Source organism: Temnothorax americanus, unplaced genomic scaffold, assembly GCF_048541705.1.
Source record: "Temnothorax americanus isolate GAGA-0224 unplaced genomic scaffold, ASM4854170v1 Scaffold33, whole genome shotgun sequence".
In the NCBI taxonomy this organism is placed as follows: Eukaryota; Metazoa; Arthropoda; class Insecta; order Hymenoptera; family Formicidae; genus Temnothorax; species Temnothorax americanus.
Window position 1 is genome coordinate 238802 of NW_027509475.1, and position 14359 is coordinate 253160.

The 14359-nt window shown below is 34.0% G+C and overlaps 2 protein-coding genes across 3 annotated transcripts; both read right to left on the bottom strand.

Moving 5' to 3' along the window:
• Nucleotides 1–928: 928 nt before the first annotated feature.
• On the bottom strand, nt 929–6437 carry LOC143901368 (odorant receptor 4-like). Of its 2 annotated transcripts, XM_077413617.1 has the most exons (6): nt 5864–6437; nt 3657–3847; nt 3287–3386; nt 2924–3034; nt 2637–2792; nt 929–2578 (listed from the first exon to the last, which is right to left on the bottom strand). In XM_077413617.1, the coding sequence occupies exons 1-6, from the start codon at nt 5948–5950 to the stop codon at nt 2525–2527; spliced, it is 699 nt and encodes a 232-aa protein (XP_077269743.1). In that variant the 5' UTR covers nt 5951–6437; the 3' UTR covers nt 929–2524. The 2 variants fall into 2 exon arrangements, with proteins under 2 accessions (XP_077269743.1, XP_077269742.1); XM_077413616.1 differs by lacking the exon at nt 5864–6437 and having other exon boundaries at nt 3657–5160.
• Nucleotides 6438–6724: 287 nt separating this feature from the next.
• Nucleotides 6725–14338, bottom strand: LOC143901276 (uncharacterized). The gene is made up of 9 exons (XM_077413427.1): nt 12869–14338; nt 12537–12636; nt 12206–12316; nt 11757–11912; nt 9323–9513; nt 9018–9117; nt 8769–8879; nt 8481–8636; nt 6725–8423 (listed from the first exon to the last, which is right to left on the bottom strand). The coding sequence occupies exons 1-9, from the start codon at nt 13648–13650 to the stop codon at nt 8370–8372; spliced, it is 1761 nt and encodes a 586-aa protein (XP_077269553.1). The 5' UTR covers nt 13651–14338; the 3' UTR covers nt 6725–8369.
• Between the last annotated feature and the right edge of the window lie 21 nt (nt 14339–14359).

A 14359-nucleotide genomic window follows, 5' to 3' on the forward strand; every position in this document is an offset into this window, starting at 1 on the left:
ATTTATATAGAAAATACTGAATTATATTTTGGTGCATATTGAAATATACTGCAGCTGTTTTCATAATCTGAAATATATTCTTTATTATTTTATTTAGTAATTCGCGTCATGAATCACGACTGACAATGGAAGACAAAAGTTGATTGCGAGCTCAGAACGGAAGCTCTCCTGCGTTTGCACGCGTTAAGAATTCAAACGTTGCATGGAGAACAGAGACTACAGCGATATAGAGTTTGCGAGGAAAGTTACTTGTCAAAAGGGATGATTGTTTTCGAAGAAAAGTATCATTATCCATTTGTCGGACTTGGTAGCAACTAGAAAAACGATCATATATTTACCTTTATGTCTTCCTACATTGTAACATGCGATGGCAGGACAGTGCCACTCAGGAAGAAACCGTTTTATTTGTATGTCGAATATTCCGGGTTGTATATATCAAACAGTATAAATTAATAATTTTCAATCTTGCGGTAAAAGTAACAAATATTCCATTTATTCTTAATAAAAGTATATGTTAATATACGAGGCAAAAAATAACATGAGTACATTTCAATATGCAATTTTACCGTTACACACACACATATATATATATATATATATATATATATATATATATATAGGATTAAAATTTTGATAATTAAACATTAAATATTATTTAAATTATTAAATTATAATTTGGTGCATATTAAAATATGCAGCTGTTATCATAATCTAAAATATATTCTTAATCATTTATGTCCATTTCTACCAATGCATCAGATTAACTTATTTTTCTATCTGTAAGAATTAGAAAAAGATAAAAAGTAATTTAAACCAAAATTAAAGTTAATCTGTATTAGTGGAAATGGACATTAATGTTTTAACCCGCATCGTCAATCACGATATTGATGATCAAAAACAAAAGAGTTAATCGCGAGATGAACTCATAACTAAAGGTTCCCTGTATTTAAACGCGTTAAGAATTAAAACGTTCCGTGGAGAACAGAGATACAGCGATAGGGTTTACGAGGAAAAATGCTTGTCAAAAGGGATGAATGTTTTACAAGGAAAGTATTTTTATCATATTCGTCGGTTGGTGGTATCATTAATGCTTTTTGAACATTAATTAAACGAATTAGGCAGAAGATGAACGACTAACTAAAAAAAAATTGTTTTAATGAAATCTATAAGTTGGTGTCAGGTTTTAATTTTATAAAATTCTTGAAAGATTTTTTTTATGATATAATAACTTTTATATTTAAATACAAGTAATTTAAATTTTACAAACTAATTGACATCAGTTTTTTTATCAACTATTTTATACACATGATAAAAGGCTCTATTCACATTTAGTGTGCAAAAGTAAAAAATGTTGTAACATTAGATTTCATTGACAACTATAAGTTTGTGTCAGTTTTTCATATCAAATCCTTTGTACAAATGTTTAACATAATGAAAGAGTGCATGCATTTGGCGTCATTTATTATTATTTCCAAAAAGGTAATTTTGTAGATATTATTTCTTTTTTGAATAATATTATAAATAAATAATATTACTGTTTATTGTAAAATATAGAGAACACATAAACATACGTACGCGTCGCACGCGTGCATTTGCACGATCGTGTGATACAAAAATCTGCTGTCCTATACGAAAACCATCCAGAGGATTGCACGGTTGCGTCCGATCCTCGAGCTGACCATCATTGTTCTACGATCTTTTATCAGGCTTATTTTATTCTAGTTTTTCTCGATGTGCTCGATGCAATCCTTTGGCTGCGTTCCGATATTTACTGCCAGTACTGAAAATCTTTAATGTACGTTACGTAAACTGTAAATTTTCAGTACTTGCAGTGAAGATCGGAACGCAGCTCTTGATTCAATCGCTTCGACAGCTCAACATCGTATACTTTAGCATCCCATTCAGCAAATGCACCGATCATCTTGTCATTCTTTGAGGAATATCTTTACTTTATCTACGTGCTAGGCACGAAGATGAAGTAGAACAATCCTGGCACAAAGATAGCTAATCAGGTAATCTTATAATTCAATAAAATATTTTGCTATGGAAGATAGAGCAAGAGATACGGTAAATCGCACAAAAAATATAAATGATTACGTGAGCTGCAATATTTAACAGAAATCACAAAAGGCGTCTAACATATTGTCAATATTGTCGTCTTAAACATATTAATTATTTCTTCTTCAGAGATTAAGACAAAAAAATTAAGATTTTGTGATAGCTTGTATAAAACTTTCACACACGTTCAGGTGTTTTCGGCGCAATATAAGCAGGAAATCAAAAATATAAAGCAAACACGTACAATGACATAATGCATTATTTTATAAGAGAAATATATTTGAGGAGATTTATATTTCGCACAATATCTCATTTTTTCCAAGAAAGTGTTGAGAGAAAATTTGCGTTATATATTATCTTTTAATTAAATATTTATTCTTTTATTAATATTTCTACCGAACGACGTTACATTTCCACGTCTGCTAGAAAGTAGCAGTCAGATATTTTTGTGCAAGGCGTCGAATTATTACTCCATTACTTTCCGAATAAAATTCATATATGTCACAGCCGTCTTAACGACCTGTAGTATAATATACATGTTTGTTAATCATTCTTTATCAGTAAACCCGGTTACTTACATCACCGAAAGTTTTATTAGTAAGATCGAAGAACTTCCCGGCTTTAATTTTCGTCGGGACGATCGACATAGCTATGACTAAAACCAATGATCGTGTTTTCGCATTCGGAAGACGATACCAATCCAACGTACACACTGTTAGTGCTAATCTCTCTCCCTAGTTTCATTAACAAGTTATTTAGAAGTATAAATGAAAAATTGAAGAAAAATATCTGATATTTTATGTCCCATTTCTTATTAAACACGTTATAAGAATTTTATCGACAAAATAAATTTATGATACAATACCTCTACAGAAAGTTGTTCACCGATAAAACAAAATATATAAATATTGAACCCAATTGACAGGAGTACAACAACATAGGAACACAGAGATACAGCATTTTGAACTGCCCACTCCTATAAGATCGACAATTATGGCCACGTTCCGTGACGCGCATATGCGCGCATTTTCTATAGTAAACGTCACGTATGATACTATAGATAAATGCGCGCATATGCGCGTTACGGAACGCAGGGTGAGTTTATAAAGTTCGCATGTATGCGAAATTGCATATGTTTTAAACATAAAGAAATAGCACGTAATATTATGCGTAATATTAAACGTAATATTGTGCGAGCGATAATCACTACATAATTATTTCGACGCACCGTTATAATAAGGTGTCCTATGAAACATATAATTATCGTACATCCCATTACTTCAAACAAGCTTGTATGCTCCAATGTGCTCTGCGCCAATCGTAAGAAACTATAAAGGGACGCGCACAAATTAAAAAAAATTTTTACCTGCCATATTAAAAAATGAACTTAAGAATAATACACAATACAAAAAAAGACAGCGCATTAACGTGACGTACTATCATCACGCAAAATTCAATCAATTTCGCAGATGCTCATTTTTATATATAGAAGTAATAAGAATAAATAGATAACAAAAAATTTATATATATATATATATATATATATATATAGATAAATATTAAATAGAAATAGAAAAATATTACCGAGCAAGACTTACTTCCGCATCCTGATCTGATGTTCTACGATCAAGGCCAGCTTTCTGTCCAATTGTTTCTCCTCCATTTCGTTTACCATGTTGTCTGTTAACGCCATCAGGATTTCCAGCTGTCCGCATGTATGCATAACAAACAGAGCGGCGAGACTGCAGATCGCCACTGTGATGGTGTACTTAATCATTCCGGAGAGGAACTGTATGAAGAACACGATTTCGTAAGCGGGACTGATTTGCCCGTTGAATAGAACAAAATAACTTGGGGTCGGCAAGTGCCTGATCGTGACGTTCTGAGCGTTTACGGACTTCCCCCTGCTTAACGGCACGACCGTACGATAATACAAGCCAGAGGTGTACATAAATATGCCGCACAGAATGAGTAAACGTCTCGCAGTCCGGGCTTTGTCAATCATGGAATTACGAGCGCTCGTGCTTGAGACATTTTGCCAATCGTCCTTCACTCGCGTCAGACAATTTCTTACTTGGTTCTTGCTGAGTACCAGGCTGCTATACTTGAGGACTGCAAGTATCGTGAACATTATGGACGATAAAAGCTTCATTCTGACGATGACTCGTTTTTCTATTAGCACTATGTATAAGATTGTCGGAATTAGCTCGCAAGCGAGAATAAAGTAGCAGCCTAATATCAGCGAAAGTTCCTTGAGATTTTTGAGAAAGGTGGGCTCTGTCTCCGGCCAGATGCCCAATAGACTGAAAATGACGCGATTTAGTTGTATAGTATACTTTATATCGGTTTCATAATTTTCATTTGGATACATTTCTATAATAATTATTGTATATTTTTACGAGCACCACTTCGTAACGTTGTGGCTTTATCATATAACAAAACGTCGTACAACGCGCGGAACATCGACCAGATGCGTGCTTTTGATGACTGATCGCAGCAAGCTATCTTCTACTCAGAGAACAACTCGGTACGCAAATGCGCTTGCGTCCCGAACAATTGATTAGTCATGTCAAACGAATAATTAATAACGTGCGTTCAGAATTCTTGAGTGAGCTCGATGGATGAAGCTTGAAAGTGAATTTATCAAGAGTCGGGAAGGGATTGCTTCTGAAGAAGTGTATATTTTTATCCGTCAACCTTCCCCATCATATAACAACCAGAAAAGTTATAGTATCTAACTTTGTTTCTTCCTACTTCACGGACTTGGTATTGTCTCAGTCACAATATGTATTATATATGCCAGGAAAAGCGACTTTTACGTTACGCAGGATAATAGAATAATAAAGTGAATGTCATATATTTACATCGCATTAGTCTATGTTTGATACATATGCACCTAATGAACCATTGTTTTTCAAGGAAAGTATTCTTATCTATTTGCCTTTAAGTCTTCCCACATTGTAACATGCGATAGCAGTACAGTGCCAGTCAGGAAGCAACAGATTTATTTGTATGTCAAATGTTCCGATTTGTATATATTATTAAATAGTATGAATTAATAATTTTATGCTATTTATTTTTAATAAAAGCATGTGTTAATGTAGGCAGTAAATAGCATGAGTAAATTACAATATTTAATAGAATATAATTAAATGTTTAATATAAATGTTCAATAAAATATAATTAAATATACATATTTATATTTATATACATATAAATATTTATATGAAATTTATATTGCATTAAGATTTTGTATTTGGTTCATGTATGCAATTGATTCACACAATATGATATGTTGAACATATACATCATTAAATTTTTATTTATTAGAATATCTAATATTTATTTGTTATATAAGAATACTGCAATATGTTTCTTGTGTTTCTTTCATGACATATTTATAAAGATATTTAAGTATGAAGCTTATTTTATCGTGCAATAGTGACTCTTATAAAATTAAATATTTAATTTATTCAAAATTAAAATTAATTTACCAAGTTACGAATTACGAACATAAAATATACTAAAAGGCAGTTATCGTGTTTACTAGAATTTTCATCAGCTATATTTGTTGCAGTAAGATAGGCTGCACTAATCATAAAAAACTGAAATGCAATTACTGATGACAATTGACTTTACTTGGATTAATAGATAAAAAAAAAATGTTAATAAAATGAGCAAATAGAAAGTTAATAGTTTTTACCGTGCAGCATTGTTAATATGCATTATTATAAACATATATTGATTAGTATGAGCGCTAAAACTATGAGCACGAATTACATTTGCAAGTTGCAAACTTACTTACTTGATGCTCGACTATTTCAGTTAACTTCTTATCCACTTCACGCTTCCCTTGCAATTGTTTCTGCACGAGACCTCTCATCAAGTCCATAAAAATTTTCAATTGGCATGCACCACGAAAATCGTTGTGAGACCGCTTGCACCTGTCATGACCAAAACTGTAATAAATCCTGTTAGACACTAGATTACAAAAAGCGTAACCAGGCTCATTTCCCCGTTCTAGCGGATTATAGACTAATTTGACTAGTTATGTCAAATGAATAAGTAGTAACGTTTGAAATTCTTATGTAATGGATGAAGCTTAAAAGTGAAATCATCAAGAGTCAGGAGGGGATTGCTTCTAATAAAGTGTATTTTTATTTATCTTCCCTAACATAGCAACCAAGAAAGTTATAGTATCTAACGTTTCTTTCTGCCTCATAGCCTTAGTATTATTTTAATTACAATAATGTATTTGCCAGAAAAAATTCCACGTTATGCAGAATAATAAAATGATCAAATTTATGTACTACATATATTTACACACATCACACTAATCTATATTTGATACATATGTATCATTGTTTCACAATATGCAATTTTACTGTTACATATATATAATTAAAATTTTGATAAAAAAAAATAAACTTAAAATATTAATTAAATTATTAAATTATATTTTGGTGCATATTAAAATATATATGCAGCTGTTATCATAATCTAAAATATATTCTTAATCACTTATGTCCATTTTTGTCAAATGCAAATTAACTTTAATCTTGGTTTAACTTATTTTTTATCTTTTTCTAGTTCTAAGAATGAGAAAAGAATAAAAAATAACCTTTAAAATTTAAACCTAGATTAAAGTTAATCTGCATTGGTGGAAATAGACGTTAATGTTTTAACTCGCGTCGTGAATCACGATTGATGATCGAAGACAAAAGAGTTAATCACGGGATGAACTCACAACTAAAGCTCCCCTGCGTTTAAACGCGTTAAGAATTTAAACGTTCCGTGGAGAACAGAGATTACAGCGTTAGAGTTAGAGAGGAAAAATGCTTGTCAAATATGAGTGATAACTAAAAAAGAAATAAATCTTATTAAATCTATAAATTGGTGTCAGGTTTTGATATAATACAATTTTTGTAAGATTTTTTTTTTACGATATTAGAACTTTTATATTATAGTAATTTAAATTTTACAGACTCTAATTGACATCAGTATTTTTATCAGCTCTTTTATACACATGATAAAAGGATCTAATCACAGTGTGTAAAAGTATAAAATGTTGTGACATTAGATTTCATTGACAACTATAAGTCAATGGTGTCAGTTTTTGATATCAAATCTTTTGTACAAATGTTTAACATAACGAGAGGCGCGTGCATTTGGCGTCATTTTTTATTTTTTTCGAAAAGATAATTTTGTAGATATTATTTCTTTTTTAAATAATATTATTGTTTATTGTGTGAGATATAGAGAACACACAAACACATACGTACGCGCTTCACACATGCATATGCACGGTCGTGCATACGCGATACAAGAATCTGCAGTCGTACACGAAAGCCATGCAGAGGACTGCGCGGTTGTGTCCGATCCTCGAGCTGACCATCATTGTCCTGCGAACTTTTATCAAGCTCATTTTGCTCCAGTTTTTCTCGATGTGCAATGCTTGATGCAATCCTTGATTCGATCGTTTCGGCAGCTCAACTTCGCGTGCTTTAGCAGTGGAGAATATTCTAGCGATGACTTGAGGATCTACTTGATTTTGATGTCGCCGACAAAGAACTAATCAAACGTACCGAATAAAGCGTAAATTAACGTTGCGCTTGCGTCTTCAACAAGAATGGAAGAAGTGAAGGATTGATGTAGCGATTGTTACTCGCAATCCATTTTCCCCTTTCATAGATCACGGGAAAGTCATAAAAGTTGTTGGAAATATTTAAGGAAGGAAGCACCGCGACGGGAAGTCTAGCGACTTTAGAAAACAAGAGAAAATAACGAAAAAAATCCGCATCTATTGCATTGATTTTTTGATGTTACGCAAATCGCTTTGAGTTAATTAAATAAAATATTTTGCTATGGAAGATGAAGCAAGAGATACGGTAAATTAAACGAGAAATATAAATGATTGCATGAACTGCAATATATCAAACAGAAATCACAAGAAGCGTCTAACATATTGTCAGTCTCGCTGTCTTAAACATATTAATTGTTTCTTCATGCAGAGATTTAAGACTTTTACACATGTTCAGATGTTTTTTCGGCGCAAGCAGAAAGTCAGAAATAAAAATCAAACATATATAAATGATATAATGCATTATTTTATGAGAGAAATATATTTGAGATTTATATTTTGCAAAATATCTCATTTTTTCCATGGTAAATGTTGAGAGAAAATTTGCGTTATACAATATTTTTTAATTTCATATTTCTATTCTTTTATTAATATTTCTACCGAACGACGCTACATCTCCACGCCTGCTAGAAAGTAGCAGTCAGATATTTTTGTGCAGGGCGTCGAGTTACTAGTCCATCATTTTCCGAATAAAATTAACATACGTCACAATCGTCTTAACGATCTAAAGTATAATATACATCTTCGTTAATCAGTCTTTATCAATAAACCCGTTACTTACATCACCGAAAGTTCTGATAGTAAGATCGAAGAACTTCCCGGCTCTAATTTTCGTCGGGACGATCGACATGGCTATGACTAAAACCAATGATCGTGCTTTTGCATTCGGAAGACGATACCAATCCAACGTACACACTGTTAATGCTAATTTCTCTCCCTAGTTTCATTAACAAGTTATTTAGTAGCATAGATTAAAAATCGGAAAGAAGAATATCTGACATTCTATATCTTACTGACTTATTAAACACGTTATAAGCAATTTATCGATAATAAATTTATGATACAATACCTCTACAAAAAGTTGTTCACCGATAAAACAAAATATATAAATGTTGAACCCAAGTGACGTGAGTAGAGTAACAGAGGAGAACAAAGATATAACGTTTTGATTTTTCCACTCCTGTAGGATTGACAGTTATATTTATTAAGCCTGTGCGTGTATGCGAAATAGCGTATGCTTTACTTGTAATAAAATAGCATAAACATTTAGACGTAAAACTGTGCCAGCTATTATCACTACATAATTATTTAGGCGCACCATGATGATATCGTGTCCTAAGAAACATAAAATTATCGTACATCCCAATACTTCCATCAAGCTCGTATGCTCCAAAGTGCTTTGCGCCAATTTTAAGAAACTATAAAGGGACGCGCACAATCGTTAAAAAATCTCTACCTGCCACAGTAAAAGAAGAACATAATAATAATACACAAAAAAGGCAGCGCATTAACGTGACGTACCACCTTCGTGCAAAATTCGACCAATTTCGCAGATGCTCATCTTGATACAAGTAATAAGAATAAATGGACATGGATATAAAAATATCACCGAGCAAGACTTACTTCCGCATCCTGATCTGATGTTCTACGATCAAGGTCAGCTTTCTGTCCAATTGTTTCTCCTCCATTTCGTTTACCATGTTGTCTGTTAACGCCATCAGGATTTCCAGCTGCCCGCATATATGCATGACGAGCAGAGCGGCGAGACTGCAGATCGCCACTGTGATGGTGTACTTAATCATTCCGGCGAGGAACTGTATGAAGAACACGATTTCGTAAGCGGGACTGATTTGCCCGTTGAACAGAATGAAATAACTCGGGCACGGCAAGTGCCTGATCGTGACGTTCTGATCGGTGACGGACTTTCCTCTGCTTAACGGCACGACCGTACGAAAATACAAGCCAGAGGTGTACATGAATATACCGCACAGAATGAGCAAACGTCTCGCAGTCCTGGCTTTGTCAATCATGGAATTGCGCTCGCTCATGCTGGAGACATTTTGCCAATCGTCTTTCACTCGCGTCAGACAATTTCTTACTTGGTTCTTGCTGAGTACCAGGCTGCTATACTTGAGGACTGCAAGTATCGTGAACATTATGGACGATACAAGTTTCATTCTGACGACGAGTCGTTTTTCTACGAACACTACGAACAAGATTGTCGGGATTAGCTCGAAAGCGAGAATAAAGTAGCAGCCTAATATCAGCGAAAGTTCTTTGAGATTTTTGAAAAAGGAGGGCTCTCTCTCCGGCCAGATGCCCAATAGACTGAAAATGACGCGATTTAATTGTATAGTATATTTTATATCGGTTTCGTAATTTTCATTTCGATACATTTTTATTATGATTATCGTGTATTTTTACGAGTACTTTATAACGTTGCGGCTTTGTCATATAACGAAACGTCATACGCGAGGTTACGCGAGGAACATCGACCAGATGCGTGCTTTTGATCACTGATCGCAGCGAGCTACCTTCCACTCAGAGGATAGCTCGGGGTACGTAAATGCGCTTGCGTTCCGAACAATTGATTAGTCATGTCAAACGAAAGTAAGTAATAACGTGCGTTCAGAATTCCTGAGTAAGCTCGAAATGGATGAAGTTTCAAAGTGAATTTATCAAGAGTCGAGAAGGGATTGCTTCCGAAGAAGTGTATTTTTATCCGTCAACCTTCCCTATCAAAGCAACCGGAGAAATTATAGTATCTAACTTCGTTTCTTCCTGTTTCATAGACTCGGTATTGTTTCAGTCACATTATTGTATTTACCAAGAAATATCGCACAAATCCATATTTGATACATATGCACCATTGTTTCTAATAATATAATTTTACTGATATACACACAAATATATAGCGTTAAAATTGTGATATAATAATCTTTAAATATTTAAATGAAAATATCCCGGATTAAATAAAAATACCGGATTATATTTCTGTGCATATTAAAAAAATAAGCAGTTGCTTCCACAACTTAAAATATATTCCCAATCATTTTATGTTGTAATTCGCGTCATGAATCACGACTGACAATGGAAGACAAAAGTTGATTGCGAGTTAAACTCAGAACGGAAGTTCTCTTGCGTTTGCATAAAGAATTCAAACGTTGCGTGGAGAACAGAGACTACAGCGATAGAGTTTGCGAGGAAAGTTGCTCGTCAAAAGGGATGATTATTTTCCAAGGAAAGTATTCTTATCCATTTCTCAATCTTTGTAGCAACTAAGGAAACGATCATGTTTATCTTTGGAATCTTAATTCCTACATGCGATGGCAGTATAATGCCAGTCAGGAACCAATAGTTTTTTTTGTGTCATGTGCTGAATATCGGATTATACATATCAATTAATAGTTTTTTAATCTTGCTAAAAATAACGAATATAACATTTATTCTTAATAAAAGCATTTAATAGAGACATTAAATGGTATAAATCGTTCAATAAAATGTAATTAAGTATACATGTTAAAATAACATTTTGCATTACATATATATTATTGCATTAAGATTTTGTATTTGATTCATGTACACATTTAATTCACACAATATGATATGATGAGTATATCATATACAGTTTACGTTGTAAAATTCAACTATTAGAATTTAAATATTTATTCGACTACACTTCGGAGCATATTAAAATACGCTCCAGCTGTTTTCATGACCTAAAACATGTCCAATTGTTTTCAATTCTCAGACATATTTCCAATAAACTATAATTACTGTGATTGCAAATAGCAGGCACACGTTAGTAAAATTGACATATATATAAATGACGTGATACTTAATTTTATAAAAACATATAAAATAAGGATTTCTACCTAAAAATTATCTGATTGTTATTATTGATATATGTAGATGTAAGACATTGATGTTTATATCATTTATCGCTGCTATAACGCGATTAGATAAACGGCTAATAAAATTTATGAATATCTTCAATACACTTCGATAGTCTTTTGTAGTAGACACAAGTAAATTAGTACAAAATTAGTTAACTTACAGCACCAAATGTCCTGAGCGAGAGATCCATGAACTTTCCAGCAGAGATCTTGGTCGGCGCGTTAGACACAATCATCAACAATACGACGCTACGCACGTTTCTGTCCGGAAGACGATACCATTCAAGTTCACAGGATGCAATGGCTACCTTTTCCGCCTGTCGTTGAATTTATCGTCACGTAGCAATAGCCATGAAATTTCTTTCCATCAATTTTCATTCGCTATTTCAAGGATTTGCAACATATTCCCTATGTTTCTTTCACGATATACTCATAAAGATATTTATGAAATTTATTTTAGCACGCAACAGTAACTCTTACAGGAGTAAAATTAAATGCAACTTTAATTGTTCATTGTTTCAAAAACAATTATTCTATAATTATAGAGCGTTGTGTTATTGCTAGTTTCATGGCTCTAAAAATCGAATATGTTAATATTTATGAGGCGTACCTGGCTGCTAAGCTGTTCACCGGTATAGCAAAATAGAAATATGTGTATTACTATGTTTGCAACGCTTACTACATAAGTGCACAAAGTTGTTATATTCTTATTTTGCCAGTCCTACAAATATAAATATTTTTGGTAAATATATTATAATTATTATCTGAAATGACTTTTGATTTTTCAACGATATGTGCATTATCCATGAGAGTTTGAAACTCAAATAAAAATTCTAAATCATGAATAATTATCGAAGCTTTGATCTTTTCTGTTTTTTTTTTTAGGCCAAAAATTTAATTTATTCAACTCATTAAAATTAATATTGACCAAGTTTACGAACCACTAACATAAAATACACTAAAAGGCAGATGGCTATCGTGTTCACCAGGATTTCCATCAGATATATTTCCTGTAAGGTATGCTGCACCAATCGTAAAAAACTGAAATGCAATTACTGATGATAACAATTAACGTTACCTGAATTAGTAGGTAAAAAAATGAATGTCATTAACGTGAGCAAATAGAAAATTCATCATTTTCACCGAGCAACATTGTTAAAAAGTATTATTATTAATAAACACATATCGATTTTATGAGGTTATTATTAATTATTTTTATTATTCGAGTGTTAAAACCATGAACACGAATAACGATTGCCAGTTGCGGACTTACTTGCGCACTCTTACTTGATGCTCGACTATTTCAGCTATTTTCTCATCTACTTCACGCTCCTCTCGCCACCGTTCCTGCACGAGACTTCTCATCAAGTTGATCAGAATTTTCAGCTGTCCGCAAGCATGCACCACGAAAATCGCCGTGAGGCCACACGCACCTGTCACGACCGAGACTGTAATGAATCCTGTTAGAGACTGGATTACAAAGACCGTTTCGTAAACGGGGCTGACTTGCACGTCGAGGGAAAAGAAATAACCGGGACAGGCGAAATGTCTCAGCGTGACATTCTGATCGGTGACGATCTTTCCCTGGGACAATGGCAGGATTGTTCGAAAGGTAATGACGCCGCTGTACATGAAAACGCCGCAGATGGTAACCAGGCGTTTTCCTGTTCTCGCGGATTTTAGCATAATGTTCCGCGCGTCCGCGCTGAAAACGTTCTCCCAATCCTCCTCGATATGCTTCAAGCAACGCCTGAGCTGATCGTAGCGAAATATGAAGATGCCGTATGAGGATGCGGACATTAAATCGTAGAGGAGAAGAGGGATTATTTGCAGTCGTATGCGCGTCGTTTCCTCTAGCACCCAGTAAAGGATACCGGGTATAAGGTCGCTGGAGAAGAGAATGTAGGATATACAGATTAGCAGGAGATTGTGCGTCTTCGGGTATACAGATTTTTCTTTACTGATGGAGGGCCAGACACCGAGCGCGAGCAAAATATTGCGAGTCGGTTGCGTGATGTACAAAATGTCATTCTGATAATGCTCGTTTCGCGGCATATTTCTACGTGAACTTGGACGAATGTCCTGCGGATACTCCCGAGCTCTATCCGTCTACGTGCACTTAATGCGAGACCTGAACGCGAACTGAATCGTTACCGCGCGATTGTCGAAGGGCAATACCGCGAAGTCAACTCGTCGCTCGCGCATGTGCTTGCGCATTTTAAGAATTTAAACGTGTTCCGTCTCATGAGAGAAGAGAACAAAAGTTGAAAAGTTTGTAAAGGGAGTCCTTTATCGGGGGAAGGGGGGGCGAGATTGCTTTCCAAGAAACGTATAATATTCTCATCCGTTTACGTGCGTTGACTTTTACAGCGACTAGGAAAATCATTACATTCAACTTTCTTTCTTTCTGAATTCTAACTTGCAATCATAATGTTGACTGTGTAGCTAACAATTTGATGATATCCTACGAAAGCTCGTTTTAACTACGTAAATATGAATGTCGATCGTCACAGCAAGATCGCTATTATTCTTATAAAGCCACTTACTTGAATTAAATAATCGAATAATATATTCTGCAAAGTATCTTATTTTGTTTCAGAGAGAGAAGACACGCTATTAAATATTTGATAAATTGATAAATTGATAAATATATTATAATATTTGTGAGAAACTTCATTATTATGCACGGCACATTCTCCGTGAGACTCGGCGCGTTATTATATAGTTGTTCTTACTGCACGTTCTAATACTTGAATGATTAACA